We start from the raw sequence: 22,334 nt of genomic DNA, 5'->3' as shown, positions 1-22,334 counted from the left end.
CGAAGAAAGAAAATATTCTCTTTTCTCCACTTTGTATAGCATAACATACTATAACAAAATACTACATTAACAAAAAGAAAGAAACGTGTGTTACCAAAAAATAAAAATTCTAATCTCAATCCAATTTATTCCTAACCCAACACAGATCGAATTGGAGGAAGAAAATGTTTCCTTTTCTCCGATTCAACTAGCACAACACAGTAACACAATAAAACACAAAAAAGAGGAAGAACATGCGTCTAATCAGAACTGTTTATCTCCGCCGCGTCAACAATGACTCGCGTAAGAATATAATTCACTGACAGAAATTCGTTCCAATAGTAATCCATCGATCGAATCAAACATTTATGAATGCTGGGTATCCGGGTTAGAGCGGAAACAGCGGCAGCGCGTATCAACCGATGATGGGTGTAGGGGAATTAGCACGATTAAGATGGTATCGCATCGAACGGACAGGAGAACGAGGCGAAGTCGAACAGGGAGGATATCAGGTTGCCCGACCTCAAAGTATATGGCAAGTGAAATGGCCACGGTGCAGCGCTACCATCATGGCCGGTATATATATCTACGGTGGTATTCTGCGAGCGTGTTGCTCGGGATTACCGTAATGCAGGAACACCGGGCCGAAGCTGGCCCGGCTCCCGCCCTCGACTTTGGCTTCGCTTCTGGCTCGCACGGTCTCGCCGGCCAGCTAGCTCTGATGCTGAGTTACGTTCTACCCTATATCCCTTGGAACACACGCCCCGCGTCCCCCATATATACACCGACGGCGAGACCAGCGCCGGATCTAATGTCAATTCTGCCCGGACGTATTCATCAAAGTTACCCCTCGTGATTATTGCGTTTCAACGCGAACTTCGGCGAGTCCATTGAAACGGTGAATTTAAAATTGACGAGTTGCGCATTGGTTTCGGGATCTGTTGGTTTATTTGATCGGGAAATATGGAAATGTTCGCATAGCTTGAAGAAAATATTTTAACACTAAACGCACCAGAATCGGTCGAACGACCAGATATAAATTCTGCGTCTTCTTTCGTTCGATTCACTTTCTACCAATTGCTGTATTGTCCGGTTAATGGGTTTTTCAATGTTTGTCTTTTCTTTTATTTCTGTTTGTAGTAAACAAGAATTTATTATATAACTTGTTTATCTTTGTTTTGTAGCTTGTTATTTGAGTGGTTGCAGTAGAAAAAGTGTCGGTACGGTTAGTGTTAAATGATAAAAGTTAGAAACATTCACTGAAAAATGCTTCGCGGTTATCGGGTTTCAATGGGGATTTGGTGGATTGATTGGGACGGTGAATTTAAAATTGACGGGTTGCGTATTAGTTTTGGGATGTCTGTTGGTTTATTTGATTGGGAAATATACAAAGATTGATTAGCTTGGACGAAACAGGCATTTTAAAAGATAGAAATTAGAGACATGCATTACAAAGTAAAATATTTCTGATTATTGCGTTTCAGTGACTATTTTAGCGAATTGCTTAATCAATTAGCTGCTTTTTACGGGTATACTCGTCATAAATGAATGCCAAGGTTTCGTGTTACGACGAGTATACCCGTCGAATGTCGCCGCAATGACAACTTCGGCATCTAAAATCGAAAACCGGAAGTGAATACTTTAATTATTCAAGCAACGAGAGGCTGACATGTGGTTTTGTTTTTAGTATATAAGACTTCTATGCATAACTCGGTATTTCGCGAAAAGAAATGTTAGAAGGTGAAGACAGTCTCATCCGTAAAGGATTAAAATTAACATGCCATTGCTTTTACAAAACCAAAGATCACGAAGTGCAAGTGACTAATACATAGCGTAAACATGCGAAATTATAATAAAAAAATGTAATAATGTAAAAATTATGATGGTTAATTTTGTCCTCTCACAGCGATTTTCCGCCGAAATAAATCGCTTCTCGTATACATGATTATGCTCTGCGTGCACACAGAGCTTCATTAAAATCAGAATTTTCGGGTTAGCTGATTTTCCCTTGTTAGTATCAGGAATATCAAATTCATTTAAAATATTTCGCGGAGGCGTTAAGGGATAAATACGCGTTATGTTGCAGCGTATTATCGAGCATGAAAACAATATTTCCGTAAATATTTGTCAGCAATTAAGATTCCAGCTGTATAAGAATCATTTTATTTGATGAAAAATATATAAAATAGACGATGTAAAAAAGAACAATTTATTTGTTTGGTCGGTGTTGTGATTTCTAGCGCACCGGCCATATTCTTAAATTGTGTTTCATTTACGTCATTGATCACGCCAGTCGCCAGCAACGAGAACCTTGCGATCGACAGTTTCCAAACGAAGTTCTTTTCAATAGATGGATCGGAAGAGGCGACCCAATTGTTTAACCAGCACAGTTACCGGGCCAGCCTCCTTCGGACATTTTCCTGAAGATATATCGCAATCAAAATGTTCAAATTGAATCGCGATTTCTCGAGATTAGAAACGATTGAAATATTTCTGATTCGGTGGTAGTGAATTCTATAATTTTTATTTAAAAGCACACAGAACAAATATTAATAATTTACATGAAAAACAATGCGGACAAAATAAAGTAAACATAGAAATTGAAATTTTGAATTTGAAATGAAATCCGTGTGCAACGATTTTTGTCCACGAAATGCCTATTTCGATTATTACGAATAATACAAAAATTTGAACGGGGCTGTGCATATTGCGTCGAATAATTCCACATTATAATTACCGTTACGCTTTTGTAGCATTACTTAAATATGGAGATAACGTAAAATATTATAAGGCTATGCGAATAAAAAATAACACAGAAAGAGTTATTAGTTGAACAAATAAAATTAATTAAACAGAACGAGAGTAAATTTTTTGTAGGAAATCACGTTCGACGCTATAAACAAAATATATTTGTTTATCGTATTATATTTTGTATATTTTTGTAAATTCTATTTACATACATATTTGTATGAATATTGAAACATTATGAAAAATTTTTTAAAATAAATATTATTCAAAAATGCATTGAAAATATTTTTCAAAAATATATACGCTTAAAATATTATTTATAAATATATGCATTGGAGATAGTATTTGAAAATGTGGGTATTGAAAATATTATTCAAAAAGATCTAGGTGTGCTGAGAATATTATTCAAAAATACAAGTATTGGAAATATCATTCAAAAATATTATTCAAATATACAAGCACTGAAAATATCATTCAAAAATACATGTAATGAAAATATTATTCGAAAGTACATGCGGTGAAAATATTGACTCCAGAATATACAGATGTACCGAAAACAATATTCACTTTTCAAAAATATTATTCGTACCCAAATAAATCTGTACTTACACGTTCTTCTAAATATTTCCGGAGCAAATTTACGAGTCACCGTGTATTTACACAGTTTGCCGGATAAATGGCCGCGCGCTTTCATTTCACGTTGCGCCGTGTTTCATTTAAACTCTCGAACCGGGAGAAATTTAAATACACCCCCGGCCGTGACAGGTAATTACACAGAATTATAGGCTAAAGATCAGAATTTCGGATTGTGCGCCGAAACGATTCGGGTGTATATACACGTTATAACGGGTGTGCTGTGTACAGGGACGATCGTGTTGCGACGACACGCCGGAATACGCGCATGTACACGCGTAAACTCGGTCATATTCTACACGTCCCTCCCATAAATACATCCGGCGGATTGGTCGAATCCTCCATCAGCCGCAATGACGTATATCTGTCAAAATTGCATTTGGATATATTAATACGTCGCTACGCACGGCGCACATTAATCTCATTCGAGTCGCGACGAAACCGAAATTACATTCGATTAATGGATCGCTTCGATTCACCTGCCGACAAAAAATCTCGACTGAAGGAACACATGTTGCGTCTATTACAACTTGATTCAGGATTTTCTGCGTTTATGAAAAATATGGGCGTGTAGGATTTGAAGCAGAAGAGTGATGAGATCTTGACCTTTTGCACTTGAGACTTTTGAACTTTGATATTGCGGAGTTATTAAATTCGACGCTTGACCGCTCAAAGATTGAATTATTTCGTAAAAATTTGTATCTGATCTTTAATGTACATAATAAACAATAATCTGATGTATTAACATCCATATATAATGTCTGCGTCCATCAGAAAACGGGTGCATCATCACCGCCATCTAAAGACGATTCTTCACACAGAAATGCTCCGTTAACATTATAACTGCGTTTACTTCTAGACCTAACTCTGTAACTATCTTGCACATCTGATGAAACTTAAACATACCTGACAATCCGACGTTCAGATCCTTAGTCATTCCAACCCCTAATGTGAATCATCAAGGTCCAAATGTTTCCGCTTCTCTACTACCAAATTCTCCCTTTCCCGAGTTTTCTTAAATTCCATCAACCAAGAAGAAGAGCAAAATTATCCTAACCACGCATCTGCCAAGAACAAGTCAAAATCTCTACCTCGTATTTCCAACTCGGATTTGCCATCGCGTGATACAATAAAACACACAAATCCTAAGCAATTCTGGTTTCCTTTAGATCCGGACAAGGTCTCACCCTTTTCTTGGGAGTATTCCTCCCGTGTGTTGTGACAAACATAACATCTATAATACGTAAAGCTGTTGTACCAAATTCCAACAAGCGAATTCAGATCTACCTTATTAGCAACAATTGCTCGTACAACTTTCCTCTTCGTTGAAATGAAAAATTAATCTAACGGTTGCTCGACGGAGATTATTTCGAACTGTTGTTTCATATTACATTGTCTGCGAGTGCATTGCGTTTTTGCCGTGCTCGAAGTTCGCGAACATCATTATTAGCAAACTCCGGAGCGCACCCTTTGTCAGCAATGCGGAAAGCGGCGCGACGCCATTATCGTCGCGCGCATTAATTCTCAGAAGGTTGTATCGACGGGTTGGCCGTCCAACGGAAAAATTAATCGGACTGATTGAAGTCCCTCCATTCGCGGCAGTTAACAAGCACGTGGCAGTGGACTCCCGACATTTCGTATCTATCTGTCGGTTCGAAACCGGCCCGATAACGTCAAACACAAAACCCTGTACGATGCATAGCGTGCGCACTCCCCGAGTCGGCTGTTTACACGCCATTGTATCACGTGCACGACCGTCCCGTTTCTTTTCGCGCGATTCGTTGATTGAATTTTTACCTTTTCACCAAAAGGATTGATCCGAACCGGTTACTTCTGACCCCCGAGTTCTTTTAGAAAAAACAATAAATGTCTTCTTTGCACTTAAAAACAAACTTTACATATATTTTCGCTACACCTTCATTTCTCATGAATTTCTCGAAAAATGTACTTTCTGCAGTTCGCAGATTATATGCCTTGGAACAACTATATACCTAACCCTCAATTTACGCAACAAACCATTCTACGTGGATTCGTTTTGTGTGAATGAAAGTTCACATCTAAAAACTCGAAATACTGAAGCGAAATACGATTCTCTTAAAATTTCAGAAAATAGCTCTTTAAAAGTTGCTTATCCAATATAATTCTCGCATGTTTTATACAAAAGAACGGCATCCCCCGCGATCGACACATTCCTCTCTGAATCGCTCACATAACATTACTTTCGTTTTCTTATTTCCATCTAAAAGCGTAAAACGTTAAAATAGAATATAATTGACTTAAAATGTTTCATACAAGAGAACATCATTTTCAACGATCAACACGTTTCTCTTCAACCCATAAGATTACTTTTGTCTTCGTATATCCATCTAAAAACTTGAAACATCAAAACACAATATAATTCACTTAAAATTTCAAAAAATGATTCTGTCAAAGTTACTTACCCACCACAATTCTCCCATCTTTCATACAAAAGAACAGCATTCTCCGCGATCGACGCATTCCTCTCCGAATCGCCACCATAAATTCCCTAGATACGCGTTCCGGGGATCACCCTGCTCCGCTCAATAGAACCTCCTCGCGTTCGAGTTCGGAGAAACGGTTAAAGTGATTTTAATAGGCCGGGAACAAATAGAAAGGAATGGGTCGCTTTGTATAAAATATTCTCGCGATTGCGGTCCATTTCGCCGGGATTACTCCGACAAAATGGCGGACGGCGGAGAAAGGCGCGCGGCGATGCGATTCGATGGTGGAAACGTGTTACGAAAATACGTCACGTACCTATACGGAAGCCCGCGCGTTTTCGCGACGGAAAGGTGCCCGCGAGGAACAAAGGGATATTTTGCGAGTCAAATGTCATCGATTGCTCGAACACGTCTGAAGAATTCCAGCCGGGACGGCACAGGGAAACATTATACGGTCTCTCCTCCGTATACCTGGAATGTCTCGGATTTGACGCGTCTATTTTCGTCAAAGAAATCGAAGACGTAAGTTCGGAGAACGCTTGAGAAACTTCCGTGAATCGGTTTCTGTAGATGTTCGATTCCTTTTCACGCCTTGACGAGGGTTAAAAGTCGTCTACGCGTCGATACGTACTTTGACTGTTATGTTATTTGAATTTCGGTGATAAGGTAAAGGCGTCTAATATAGAACACCAGAATATTTCCGAAAATAAATAGCTTGATGTGCCAGTTACCATGAAAAACACTTAATCGGTGTGGTATTAATGGTATTTTCAATATGTGTTATTTTAAAAAAACACAGGAATAGATAATTGAATAAAAAGAAATAAACAGAAACGATATACCTCGCATTGTACAGGTCTTTTCTCTTCTCTAGTCAACGCAACCCTCTCAAAATCTCGCACAATCCGCACTTAAAAACCATTCTCTCCCCCACAAGCATTCTTTTTACTCACACTTCCAACAAATCCTCAAACACACCCCACTCTTACCACCACGCACTCATCATCCTCGCTTACGTATCCTTTGGAAAAAACCCACCAATCCTTGGGCCTGGTCTCCACGAGTCCCTTTTCTCCTTTATGACCCTTAGAACACTCGCTGTCCCACTGTCTTAAACCTACGATACTACATCAGTAATAGAAAACAACCATATTAATACTAAAACTAACGGATGAGTCAGATTGACCCACTTCAACATTCTCATTTCGCAAGTATTTAAATTGTGAAGACGTTTTTGTGGAAGATTTCCAATGAAATTTGTGTACTTTCTCAAATACAAGATTATTAAAAAAATGGAAATAAGTCGCTCTAACTGCTCGGTAGTTTTAGTGTTAATAATTGGACATCAATTAAGAATTTGTCATTGAATGCGAAGCATTATTGTGATTGGTAGAACGTTAAATTTTCTGAGAAACGAGTTAAATACACAATTTCTTAATATACATAGGCCAAAAAATTGCATTTTTTCATTATTTATCATCGAACACGTTTGTTTTACACTATTTAAAAACAATTTGCTGTAAATTTATTTTCTTTTTGGAATAATTATTATTTTTCTATCGAAATACGTGGGTTCCTAATATGGAACACGTTTTATATTGGATTCCGTAATGGAATCTTTTTCTTGAATTTTTTGTTAAGATCAATGGATCTTTTACTTCTATTTAATTAAGAACATGATATAGGTTACGTCGAAATTTTACGAATGTCAATTTGACGAAACGTTAATAGCTGAAGCATTAAAAACATTCATTAAATAGATAGTTCAGTAATAGTTATAGGGATCAGTTATATAACCGTATTATCTGTTCTTGTTAAAAATAATAGCTTGTTAACAGTCTGCAGCTCTTATATTCGTTATGAATCCGTTAAAATGAACGATCCAATTTGTCAGTACTAATGAAAAGTAACGGATTCGTTCGTATGGATATATTTACTTACCGCCCCGTCATTTATCGAATTAGAGCGCTCGGTTAGAGGATAGCTGTCGGCCGTCAACTTTGCCGTTTTATCCGTTGGTCAATCATTATAAAGTAGAATCCGGGAAACGATACAAATGAACGAAAAGAATTCTCGTGATTAAACTCGAAAATTATACAGAGAGAAAGAAATAACAGAAATTAATGTAAAAATCTTTTTTTAGAAATTGTCGAATTACTGGAGAAAGATACATTTATTTTTAATACATATTTAAGTAAGAGGATTGTTACTGAAATGAAAATTGTAATTATTTATTACATTATTTATAATAGTAGTGTATACAACAAAAGAATATATATTAAGGGGAATATATTACAGAAGAATAAATGTACGTTACTGTTACGTATGAAATATATTGAAGATATATTTCATATATATTTCATTATACGGGTCACTGTAATTCCACGTACAGATACCTGTTTTAGTTTTGCATGTCTAATAAAATAACATATTACATGTAATATAAAATATAAATTTTCCAAATATTTTACATTCATTGTACCTCAGCTCCTCAAATTTTTAATCACAGCTCCACATCCTATCAAACCAACCCACATTCGAATCTCAAATATCGTGAATTCCTTAAAATTTCTCAAATATTTCAATTTCTATCAACTGCAACCCCCCCCCCCCCAAGCTTTTATTTACAGCCACGAAAAATCCCACGCACACACGTGTCCATTAATTCAATGTTCATGGCCCGAGTTTTCGTGTTCGCGGGCAGACATCAGATTTCCGTGGGAAATGCTTGTTATTAGAGAAAATCGGATTCCGTTATCAAAGCGGGCGGCGCCGAGTTCAAAGTCAAATGGCAAAGCCGACAACTATGCCACGGTTAAAACGAACGTCGGGCCGAAGACAGAGAAATCGAAATTCTGAAAGCGGGACCGTGGCCGCGACGAAGTTGCCGCCAGTGGTAAAATATTACACGCGATCGCAGAAACGGCGGACAGAGTGGAGTAATAACGCCAAAGAGAACATTGCTGATTAGATTTCCCGCGAGGTGCAAATGCAGCACATGTCCGTGCCGGCCGCGGTCATGGAATCGTATTATCGGCGAGCGGAAAGCGTCGGGAATGAGGCAAACCAAGGAATTGTCGAGGAATTGCATACGTGCGTGGCTTCCACAATATATTACAATAGGCCATCAGTTAAAAAGCTGTCCGAATATTTTTCGGTGAAGTTTGATCGCGCTTTACAGTAATGCTCGTTTAAATTCCACAATTTCGGTTCCTGGCAGTGGAATTTAACCGAGTAGTATGTAAAAACAGGAGGAAACTATTTGCTTCCAGGAATTGATTCGGGCACAATCTAACAAAGGCAGAGAATCGATATAGTGAGCAGAAGCGGAATAGACGGAGTCCGTCGACCATCGCAGGTCGAAACGCGGGACTTCAAAGCAATGCCACACGCGTTAAATATAAGCATGTAATGAAAACAATTTTAATTGCAGTAATTTTAACCTTACCTTCTTAAATGTAGTGCCGGTGAATTTCTGAGATTGTTGTGATTAAAATGAGTCCAAACATGATGAGAATCGGACTAGTTTTACCGACTTAATGTAATTAACGGAATTAAAGGTTCATTTGCCCCAAATTGATAAAACTCGATCTATTTACGTCGTATTTGGATTCATTTTAACGAGCAGAATCTCAACATTCTCCTTAACCTGTATCTGTTTCTTTTCCCTTCATTGTATTTATCTTCTGTGAAATAAAAGTGTAACAAAAGTATATGTAAGGTTCGGTTTTAGATTTAAAGAAGAGACTTATTGTGTTTTCTGTAAGAAATGTTAGGAGGTTTATATTTTTCATCTAAAAATATGAGATTCTTCCTTATTATAGGTTTCACTAATGAAAGCAGTGTTAATAATATTTCTTACAATTTTCCTAAGATTAGATGTTCAGTTTCCAGAATTTTCAGAAGGAATATCAGATTCATCAAAAAGTAGAAAATTCTTGAATAATAATGTAAAACTTTAGAATACAATTTTTCAAATTAAAATTTAAAACTTACTTCTCAAATTGAAGTTTAAACCACGTAACATTTCAATTTAAAATAACACACAATTGGCCAAACCAAAATTAATATTCCATCATCAATCCTCAACAGCCACCAAATTCAATCACAAATCTTTCAACAACCAACCAATTCAATCACAAATCCCCCGAAAATTTAAACGCCTACAATCACTACTGCACCATCAATTTCTAAACACCGATTAAACAAACCTTCCCAACTCCACCTGACAATCAAATATTCCACAAACATAAATCCCCAATCAAGGTACCCAACTCCGAAACACTTTTATCTTAATTGAATTGTTTATCATAAAAACTAACAATTTATTTCACTGACGTTGGTCGTATACCTCCAATTTCCAACATGAAATTAACTTCTTTTCCTTTGTACTTGTCCTTTTACTTGCAGTTTCTCATAATCATTGCTAATAAACGACGTTTAAGTAATCACCTTTAGTGTCTTCCTCTATAAGTAGTCAATTCCTAACTAACAAATGATTAGTGACTACTTTCCTTGTTTTCAACGATAGCCAACTTTCGGCACAAGTGTTGAATTATCAAAAGCGTCTATAAAAATTGGATAATACGATTATTCTAAAAAAGTTCGCTTACATAGTGTAAGAAGTTCAAACAGCATTTTCACGCATAGAGTCTCTTTATTTAATAAAGGAGCAAGCATTCCCTATTACTCATGCAGACAATGTTTCTTAAGTAGTCAACTATCTGTACTTTCACCTTATATGAAACATTTCCCAAAACACCGCTTCGAAAGATAATCCTACTGCAGCGAACAATCGCGAAAAAGAGACGAGAGGAGCAGCCAAAGAGCAGTGTGCACCGGCGACTCACGTTCCCCATCGGGAGCGTGTGTCGAACGTATTGCTATCGCGAAGGAAACGGAATTGACAGCCGGGCAAAAGGGGCGGTTAAGTAAACGAGAAATTTTTCCGATTAGATTCCACGTGTGCGGGAGTGGGTGAGCGCGCGGTGTCTTTGTCGCGCTCGCCGCCCCGCAATATTATCAAAAGGCAAACCAAGGAAATGCTGAGCACATACGCGGCTGCCGCCCGACCCCTTCTACCCTGTGGACCCTATCAAACTTACGTAAACAGGTGTACACACAGGTTCGGAACGATGGAGAACGCCGGAATGGCGCGCTTGTCAAAAGCAGGTATCGAGCAGCCGGGGGACCACCCGCGGGTGGCGCAATTGAGCGAAAATATTTGTGTTTTTCTCTGGGCTCCATAAAATTTATCAAACGGCCTGCATTCGTCCGATCGCGGACAGGCCGCGGCGTATTGCTTGTAGCCGAAAGAAGAAAACGAACGAACGAATACGGACTTCTGTACTATATAGTGTTCCCTCAATCGTTCACGGTTCGGGAAAATCAATCCCGCACGGACTAGCCGCTATCTTATGTAACTGACAGATACAATAAATCTTCCTCGCGGTGTCGTTCGATGGTTCTCCTTCATCTTTTTCGTTTCCTTCCATCGCGGACTGTGCTGAAAGAAAATCCGAGAGCTTTAAAACTGGCTTACCGGTTACAGCCGGGACCGACTCGCGGGAATCTCGGAATGGGTTGTGTTTAAAAACGAGGGAATTGAAAGGTTTTGGTTTCGAGCAGTTTGCGTGCGTTTCTCGTGGGTTTCGAGGCTTTTGGGTTTAGGGGTTGAGGGGTTTTGTTGGTGTTTGATTGTGATTGAAGGCATCGAGGGGAATTTATTTTGTTGTTGTTTGTATGGTTGATTTATTGTTTGTGTCGCTGACGAAAAATTATAGTTCAATTGACTCAATTTTTAATCGGTTACGAAGTTTCATTCCGTGTTTAATGATAAATGAAAAATTGATGTAGGAAGTTAATTTTTATTTCGTTCTTGTTTCTGTAAAAATTTATCAATTATTTTTTATTATTTTTTAAGAGCTTGGAACGAATATATTTAAAGTTATACATGAAATAAGGAATTTGACAAACTATTTAAAAATACTGTGAAATTTCGTTACACTTTAACATAAATTCTTTGTTGCAATAACTTTTTCATTGACAACGATCCTCGATTGAAAGATCCACAATATTACACAGAATATAACTTCGACTACATATTAGAAAGACATCTGAACCCAAGTTCCCTTTTATAAATGTTTATTCCTTTTCTCTAGAATTCAACATCCAACAAATTTATGAAAACTTTTCAAATTTGTAGGGCCGAATTAAACGTACTCATAATATTGTTAATCGTTAAACTTCCATTCACTTCTTGCAAATATCGATCCGTTTATTCCACTAACCAACATCCAATAAAATGAAAACTTTTCAAGTTCCCAGTCTCGAATTAAATTTATACACAATATTGACAATCGCCAGGATTCCATTCACTAATTATAAATATTTATCTGTTTTCTTCGGTATTCATCATCCAAGAAATTTCTGAAAACTTTTCAGGTTCACAGGCCCAAATTAAATGTAGGCATTTAATATGCATAATATTGAGAATCGTTAGACATCCATTCACAAGGGAAAATACCACAATTGCACCTGCAGGCATGCCATTGCGGCATATGCTTCCCCATGAATTATGCCTCGGGACGGTTTAACACGGCGAAACAGTAATCGCGGATTCATGCGGGCAATGCAAACAACGATACTCATTATACTCGTCATAAAGTTCCGCGCGCTACTTGTATCTCACATCGTTGCCCACGCGTGTCGCTGTACCGTGACCATTCGAACGAGTGTTCGTTTCGATAGAAAACTATATTTAGAAATTCCGTCGGATACACTGAAAATTAGAAATCTTTTTCTAGTCCCGCAAACGGACGCGAGACTGCAAATATTGATCACGCATGCATTCAACGCTTGCAGTTTGTTTGCACGGCAAAGTAAACGATCAAATACAATATATTCGATCGCAGGGTAGATTAATACTGTTCGGTTTAATTTCCACTAATCATCTTGTTTGCTCGAATGTCCAGGATAGTCAGTACATGGTATCGGTGATCATCAGTTTGAAACATTCGTTTTGAAACGTGAGTGATTGAACGTTATGTTCACTGGCATAATTTATAATACTAATAAGAAAATATTTTAGTTTCTACATAATATTCCCTAAAGGAATACGTAGGATTTGTAAAAAAATGTAATTGTTCATACAAAAAATTATTGTAAAAATGTCAAATTATTCGTTGAAAGTCATACATAGTTTTCTAGTGAATCTTATGTAAATCTAACAAATGTTCTAAACCAAAATTACAAAATGGTACTAATTATGTAATCACTAATTAAAAGTTAATGGTACTGTTTTGTAAAAAGCAGAAATAAAATTATTATGATTATATAATAACTCTTATATCTCAAAACTTTCTTTAACTATCTCTATAAAATTAACAAATGTCAACCTGTGAATGCAAATTAAGAATGTATTAAAATACCAACATATTGGTATGTGACTTCAAAGTCAGGCGTGTCTATAGAAGGATAACACTAGAACAACTGTACCTGTCAAAATGATTTCGGTTTTCTTGTTTCGCAATGATTGATACCTTAAAAGCATTGAGTATTCGAAATGATTTCGAAAATAAACAGTTTCCCTTGAATACTATAACGAATGTCTGAAGAATCTGAAAATAATCTACTGTTATAATTTTTATGGGGATTACATATCAATCCTATTGAATACTCGGTAGTTCTAGTGTTAACACTAAACGGAACCTTAACTCGAGCGTGACTCGACATCAGTTTTATTTACAGGTGTGCTTCTTTGTCAAGATATTTTTAAAATAGATTATATAATTATGTTTTTTTCAATATTATTAGTAAGAAGAATCGTTTACATTACTCTCTACAAACTATCGATTTTTTAAAATGCATTCCAAATAAAATATCGTAATAATACGGAGTTATCGAGGAAAAAATGCAAAAGAAATTCGGAGTGCAAGGGGTTAATACGGAATTAATGCACAAAATAACTTTTGGGTAATAAGGTAAAGATTATATATTTTCATTTGTTCTTAACGAAAACGGAAAACTATAGATGCATTTTTTCATTTGAAAGTACTAGTCATTTGACCGGGTGTGATACATTTAGTGTTAAACTCCGTCTTCGACAAGAAAAAATGTCAGTGGCCTATTATAAATGTTACGCAGTGAAGATGGTCCAACCCCTTAAAATAAATTTGTGCAATCCGCAACTGCAAAATCTGCAATTCAAGCGGCTACAGTGCACAAATGAGACTTCCATTCACGTGGCGCTGCGTTTGTGTAAAACGGAGCCGTTCAATGTGTCGTCCACGCCGGTACCATTTTCGATGAGCGAAGAGGGTACGTCAACATGAGGCGATGCTTCGAAGGGCGACAGTCCCGGCGGTGGGATAATCTGTCAATCCGAAGAGCAACGCACACATTGACAGACTCTTATGGCCTGGGTTGCGAGTTACCATAAACGTGCAGTACCATATCGGAATAAAATATGTTGCACAGTGAATGAATAACCAAATAGACTTCTTTTCCGTGATACTAAACTTACATGCAAGTAAATAGCATTCGGATGTTACGATCAAAGATTTGTCTTTTTACGTTAAGATTTACTATTTAAAGCATTGTGCATTTTTATTGTTGTAATGATGTGTAATATTATTAGTATTACTACTGAATACTTGAAAGAAGATTAATTGTAATCAATGTTATAATATTGATAATAATATTGTTTATTTATATAGCGTTATTGTTACGATACTATAGAATATTATTGACGTTGTAATATTAATATTGACAAAATTATAACTAAATAATGTTACAATATTAATATTTCTAAACAATAAAGTTAGTTTTAAATGTTTAGTTATAATATTGATAACATCATAAAATTGCTAATAGTATACGCTTAGTGAATCTATTTGTAGATATAATCATAAACATTTATTATTTTCTATTTCTTCTGATGTTATACACATATACAAGCATTTGAATGTGTACTAATTATTATTACATGCAAAGATTCGTTGAAGATTTCAGAACACGATTTCGCGACAACCAAGAATTTTTCAAGACCAATTATGACTTTTTTAAAAAGTCTGATTGCATTATACTGTCATGCACTTATACATCACCAATTACAAGTACTGAATTATTCAAGACTGCTAAAACATGCGCGCCGCGGCCCCAAATTAACTTCTTCGCAAGATATATTCTAGAATGTAAATTGAGTTACATTTCCGGATAAAGTGAAGAATACACGATATCAGTGCAACAAACAGCGATATCGTACTCCTATATAAACACTGTAACTTCCAGTTAAATAAATATTTTGACTCAAAAAGAATTCTCTTGTTAACATAAAATAACAGTACCTTTTGATTTGTGCGAACCAAGAAACATTTATGCTCAACAAATTCACTTTAATGAATGACGTGATTTACAAAGACCAAAATTAAACTGGAGTCTGTTTTATGTGTTGATAATATTAATGCACTAAAATTTGAATACTGAATTTAAATGAATTTAATTTAATTGTTGGATATTAGAAGTCTTGGGAACCTTTAGGTTTTACTTTCCAACCTAATGTAAAGTAAATACTATTTTATAATTTCAGTATTACAAATATATAAACATTATACATTAGTATATTTGTTATTAACATCCATACAATAACATCAATCAAAATCAACTCAAACTGTCACCACAATCCCTTACATTCCTCAAGTTCCCACATAATCCCTCAAATAAACCAAAACCTATACTGCATTTAAAAAAGACTACCAAATTAAACAATGAAAATCCCCAAAAATTTCAAAATATTTCATCAAACGACTAACAAGGGAAGTTATCGAACCCGGAAGTTCAAAAAATTATGAAACTATGTGTTTAAATACAACAAGTCTGAAAGACAAAATTTCTTTTTCTTATCTCGAGAACGGTAAGATATAACGAAAAAAAGTTCCAACAAAAAACACACTGTTCCCTCGCATCTATAGATCCGCAAAATAAAAGTTCCCAAAAAGTTCAAATTCTTCATAATACCCCCATCACAAACCCTTTCCAAAAATTTCATAATTTTTCAATTTCCGGGCTCAATAACGTCTCTCGTAAATTAGACCGTTCGCTCTCCATCTCGCAGATCCGCGGCCGATTAAACGATAAAACGTGTTTATCTGACCGTGCGCCGGTTGACTCCGCGGCATCGCAGTTTCCTCAGCGCGAGTGCAACGGCGACTCCTTATCGGCGCCGCGTTCAATGCATAAAGCGTAAAGTTCATATCTTATGCATACATTCATAGGGGTAGTGGAAAGCCGCGGCAGAAGTGCCGAGACGAAAGCCATAACTTACGGTGCTGCTCCATCGTGCCCACCCCACTCGCTTCCACCCCTCTTTTTCGGGATGGCGGTATCGAAATACCCCGAGAAATCACGGTGGCTGAAGCACGTATGACGGCCAGTCGTGGATTCTGATACCGACCGACGAGGCGAGCACAAACCGATCAAAATTCCATTTCCCCTGTGGGAATTCATTCGCTACCCCCGGGGGCTCATTGAGAAATGGCCCACTTACCACCGCCTCGCGTACTCCTTTTATCATAAATCAATCGCTTGCGCCTTTCCGGTCGCCCTACGTCTTCCTCCAGCTTTTTTTCTGCTCCGTTTTCCATCGCCTTCCACTTCTTATCCCCTTCCCCGCGTTTTTCTTTCGTCCTCGTTCCCCGAGTCAGCTTCGGCCGAGTCCCCGCGCACGGGGATCGCTTCAATACTCCACCCCAGCACATCCACCGTCGCGACTAATGGTACACTCGACTATTCATCCCGCTGATGGTTACTTTGCTAACCTGTTAAACGCCTAATGAGGCGGCTTGATAACGAGTTTTTGCCCATCGAACGAGTCCGTTGGGAATTATGACACTTTGAGGGGTCGCGGGTTGGGGATTTTTGGAGGTTCGCTGATTGGGCTCGGTATTGGGGTTGCTGGAGTTGTTGTGTTTGGGTTGTAGGCTTTGGGAGATGTTTCTAGATAAGGCTCGTCTTATGTAAGTTACTAAAATTACCGAGCATTCGATATAATTAATATGTACTCCTTTTAAAAATTGTAAGCGTACATTTGTTCCAATTTCTGCTGGTATTCCTTATATGAACACTAGGTTTACGGGCATTTATTGTACACTTCATTCTATTATTCCTAAAAGAATTGATCCTCGTTTATTTAGATTGTGGAAACTGGAGATTTGATAGTAGGTAATTGGGGTACATGTCACTGTGATCGCATCAATCAAAATCGGCGTAAATATTTACAAAATAATATTTCTAAAATCCAATATGCGTCAATTTGACGCGTTCCGTAAACCTAGTGTTAAGTAAGTGAGATTATTAATTTTCAGAATTATTTATAATATTTAACATATTTTTAATATTGATCATTAGGAAATAAGAAAATTAAATCTAGTCAGTTTAACTGGTGTCGTAGTTTTAGTGTTAAAACTGTCGGGATTTTCTATGTGGAATCGAAAATTTCGAATAACTGCTTAATTATTTTGAAAATAAGGATTTCTTCTTCTGGTGTTATGACGCTTTAAAGGACGAATCTTCGAAACTCACTCTCTTCGTTAGTTATGTTTGATGTTAAGATTACTGAAATTGTTGTGTCTGAGGTTTTGAGAGTACAGGTGGATCCGAGAACTCTGAAACTTTCTGGATTTCGTATCTCAAATCGACAATTGGGAATAACACTTAAATTATGTAAATAACTAAAGGACTTCTTCTCTAATATTTAAGAGTTCAAAATAAAACGTATATTACACTTGCGAATAAGAAATTATTCACTATTCTCGAATAACTTCGCTCTATTCGAACAAGTTAATCAAAACATTCCTTAGAGATATTATACGAATAGAATTCAATTCAAACGGTGACCGACTCTGATATTTAAAAATTATCCAAGTCCACGAAGATCTAATCCCGCGATAAACTCGCTCAGTTAAAAATTCGACGATAAGAAATAGATCGATTTCTACCGATCAAATTAATTACCCCTTGTTCGCGGTATTCCGCAGGACGCTGTGGTGGTGTGTCAAAAACGTCATCGATCCTCCAACGCGACAGCTACCGCGGCGAGAATGAATCCTAGGCACAATGGAGTAATTAGAAAAACGAAAGTATAATGGCCAAACTAAAAAGTGGCTGGGAATAATGAGGCAGCTTTCGAGGGCCCTGAAAAGTGGCGTAGAGACTTAAGCACCTCGGTTACTCCTTATTCATTTGCCGCCCGGCTCTTTCAAGAGTCCCGCGGTAATCCGCGTGCGTCGTTATCGGTTAATTGCATTTCACGGTTCATTGTTCATATGCGCGGCCGTTCGTTACAGCTCGATACTGAACGTCGCCGCGAGTTCCGTCGACAAACGACGAAATAACGAGACGTCGTTGACTCTTAATAAATTGGCAACACGTCGATATTATCGATTTTAACACTTCACTTGGTAGTTTATGTTTAATTCTATATTATTTAATGGTAGTTTAATGAGAGAGAGAGAGAGAGAGAGAGAGAGAGAGAGAGATCCTGTTTTTACACTTATAATCACACAATCAATGATGTGTGATATCTTCGTAAATTAATCAAAAGAAGTTCAACTTTGACATATTATTATCAAAATTTTTTCGTTGAAAGTGGAATAAGTCCATTTGTAGCTAAAAATATTGCGTAATCAAATTTAACAAGTTTATAGTTTTATAAACATTATCCGAATTGATTAATGTTTGTCAATAATTTTTAAGTTGATTCAAACGAAAACCCTTGAATATCTCAATGTATGAAAAAATCGTCTTAAGCCATTAAAAAAAACGCCTTATTTGAATCTTAATGTTTTAATATTTTAATGATTTATATATTCCTTACTTGTATTTTGTAATTCGATATCACTCTAAATCTTCAATAATTTTACGTTCATCATTTTCTACATAAATTAAATTAAAAATATTCCGAATTATATTAATTTTCTAATTCTTTTTTTCTGATTTTACAACGTTAATTCTACTTTTGTTTCGATACAGTATCTGATTAGCGAATAACGTTGCTTACGTTGCTTCCTAACACGAATGACGCTTTGAAGCACGCATTTTATAAGACAGTTATGATAATTCAAAGTTATTGGAAAGAAAATGTAAAAAGACCGCTCGGAGTGCCAAGGGTATTAAGAGCTGCAACGGGAAGGCCGATAATTAAAGTCAATGGACATTGCATGTAGACCCGTAAAAGCATTAATGCGCGTTACCGAAAAGAATAAATTCCTTTCCTTTTTATCCCGTCGCTGTACGCTTAAGAGAAGTGTTCGTGCACGCTGTCCAGGCAATATTAGTGGACGTGGCGTAACACTTTCACACGCCGAATTAACCTTGTGTGAAATAGATGTGATGAAAAAAGACTGTATTTGTTTAATATTGAGTGAAAGGAATGTGTATATGTTTACAAAGTTAAAGTGTGTGTGTTGTCCAGTAAGTACAGCGTGATTGTTATGAACTTGTGATGTATATCTGTCTGTCTGTCATGTCTGTCAATGTCTCTCTATATATATAAAAGTACTGAGATAGGGCGGTGTCCTTAGTGACAAATCAGAAGGCTAAAACCCTCGGGGTGTTGCTAGTTATAGTTTTTTAACCTACGACCACATTACTAGTAGTGGAGGTAGGGGGTACGTTGTCTCTTCTGAGCTGTAAAGGTACCGGTGGCTGTGCGCTCAGGGTTTAGGTTGTTGAGCTGCCGTTTTTTTAATGATATGTATCTTAACCAAATAAACCGTGCCGGAACAAGAAGTTTGAGGAAAATTTAGAGTTAATCTTTTACTTTTTTAATAACTGTCTTGGCTGATCATGACTTTCAAATTTCCATCCCTTTATAATAACTTCATTCAGTAAAAAGAAGTTTGAGGTACAAATGAAACGTTAATGTTATGCGTTCTATAAATCTGTGAATTCAAATGTTTTTGGAAACATTCTTAAAGACCTGCAGATGTGTCATTATGGAATATTAAATTCAATTTGGCGTTAACCGCAACGCCGCGAAATGGAAATACAACATAAATATCACTTAAATATCATCGATGGGTTTCAAGTATTCGATTAAATATCCGATTAGTCCAAAATTCTAGGATGAGATAAATAAGAATACCATTGGAACCTTGGATATAATTTATAATTATCAATAGTTAACCTTTCTGAGCTTATCAGTTTCTGTAAATTTGGTAATAATTAATAACAAATAATTAATAATTAACAAGACTTGTATTCTACATTACAAAATATATCTGCTTATTATTTTATATTATTTCATACCGTTTTCATTTTATTTTTCGGACATGAAAAAATTAACTCTAAACCAAGACCTCGGAAGACGCTTCAGCGCAGAGTGTTTTTGTTAAAGAAGCGCGCTTCTTGCGTTCTGCCTCTGATGTTAAATAGCGACTCTCGCATTATAAGCCCGAAGACGCATCGAGATAATTAACAAGTCCGTTAGGCACGCAAACTACTCGAGCTTAATTAATGCCTTTGCGGACTTTCTCGGCGTGACATTCTTCCTAACAAATATTCTCGCAGTGAGCGTCACACCTATACAAGGTGTTAGCGAATAACTTAAGCGACGATTATCGTTTCATCTTATACAAAGATGTGAATCAAGAACGGGATTGAGCTCTCAACTTCATTTTAAAGTTATTAACGATTAAAATTCGCCTGGATCATTGTCTTAGCATCTCTTACGCGGAACGTTGCTATCCACGTTCGTATTACGCGCCACACTTGCGTAACAATGGCAGCTCGCGATACGAGAGGAACTTTGAATCGTGAATAACTTGACAACAAAGCGAATATCGGAATTTCGTCACTCTTGATTATCATTTTTATTCAACTCGAAGAATCGATTCTCAACAAACTGATGAATTATGTTTTAATTTTGTTTAAAATTATATGGTTATGATAATATTTCAGAGTGATAATACTAAAGAACAAATCTATTAATTAAAGGAAATTAAATTTATTAGTATTTTAATTAAACCAATAGATTCATGAAAGTAAATTGAATTAGCAGAGAGTTCAATTTAAATCTATAAATGAGGTATTTAATTAAAATTAGTTTAAATAAAATTTTATTTATCTAAATGGAATTGGTTGCCAATGAGTTAATGTATTTTATTAATGTAGATAAACTTGAATACTATTTTAGAAAAAGGTTAATATTTACGAACCAATAGTTATAATATTTATTTAAAGAATAGAATTTAAGGAGGAAACAGTGTAGGATTAATTTTTTTTTTAATTATATGAATACGATAATATTTTTATTCAAGTGACATGAATGTTAAATTTTAAAGTATTCTGCGTAATTTCAAAATTAAAAGATAAAAACTCAAAAACCATTGAAATCATTATCGTTATATAATCTGCAAGGTTTTCTATAAATAAACATATTTATAAATTAATTTTCAAACACTGAAGTTGAACTAATATTTATCCTCTTTATTACTTGTAATACAAGACCTATTTCAAATTCCAATAAAATTATTTTTTGGTGTTTATACGTTTACGCGAATACCATAAATATGCTCACATAAATCCGCAGACCATTAATCATTATTTATATTCCTCTCCGTGATATATTTCACGATGTCCCAGCGAGCAGAAAATTAAGATCCCTGTCTCCTTTGCTTTCAGATCGCCAACTCGTCTCCCGCACTGTCGTCGCAAAAGTGGTTAATTCTCATGGCAGCACGGAAACTCGCAGCCCTCCTCACCGTAATTCTACAGCTTAGTTTATGTAAGTGTGTTTCCGGTTCCCTTGACGCATCCGCTCTTGAGATTTATTCTCCCGGGCGTTTTATCTCCGTTATCAGACGATCGGAAGCATCTCAGTAATTCGATAAAGAAGCCGGGAACAGTTGACGGGAAAAACGAAATAAAACAAAAAAGGGGATAGAGTAGAGAGGAAGAGAGAGAGAGAGAGAACAAAGAACAATAATAACACGGCGGAACGATGGGAACAGTGACGGCTGAAAGAGGCAAATTGAAAGTCCGTGTTCGCGATTCCATCAACTTCTGTCGGCTGACTTCCATGAGAAAACCGCAGATGCGCCTATCGCATCGAAAACCTACACGCCCTCCTCCGAGGACAAAAATTCGAACTTAATTTCGTTACAGGTACCGCGCAATAACAATTGAAGTCGGTAACGTCTGGGTAAACATCGCGTCTGGCTCTTTCTTTGTGAGTAGGCACAGCACTGCACAAAATTGTATTTCTACAGTAAACAAAATTTCGTGGGAACTATTTACGATCGGTGAACGAATAATTTGATTTCGATGTATGTTTATCGTTTACATGCTAATGTTCGAATAAAGAATATGTAATATTGATGTTTGCATTTTGTGATGTGTTTAAGAATTACAATTGTAATTTGTGACATTGTGGTAGGTTCGAATTTATTGATAATAGAGTGAATAGATCGAGTAATGGACTTTTATGACTATGTGTGTAAATCAATGATTTCC

The 22,334-nt window shown here is 36.5% G+C and overlaps 1 protein-coding gene across 2 annotated transcripts in view; it reads left to right on the top strand.

The window, feature by feature from the left end:
• Positions 1–22,334, top strand: part of DIP-lambda (Dpr-interacting protein lambda) — a 201,450-nt gene that overhangs the window by 134,391 nt on the left and 44,725 nt on the right. For both annotated transcript variants that reach the window (XR_012998994.1, XM_031970408.2), the window contains exon 4: positions 21,504–21,606. Coding sequence is in view for 1 of the 2 variants with exons in the window: in XM_031970408.2 (XP_031826268.1) it covers positions 21,552–21,606 (55 nt within the window). In the remaining variant the exon portion in view is untranslated. The remainder of the gene's footprint in view (positions 1–21,503; positions 21,607–22,334) is intronic.

Source organism: Nomia melanderi, chromosome 7 (assembly GCF_051020985.1).
Source record: "Nomia melanderi isolate GNS246 chromosome 7, iyNomMela1, whole genome shotgun sequence".
In the NCBI taxonomy this organism is placed as follows: domain Eukaryota; kingdom Metazoa; phylum Arthropoda; class Insecta; order Hymenoptera; family Halictidae; genus Nomia; species Nomia melanderi.
This window is presented reverse-complemented; position numbering and strand designations above follow the sequence as displayed.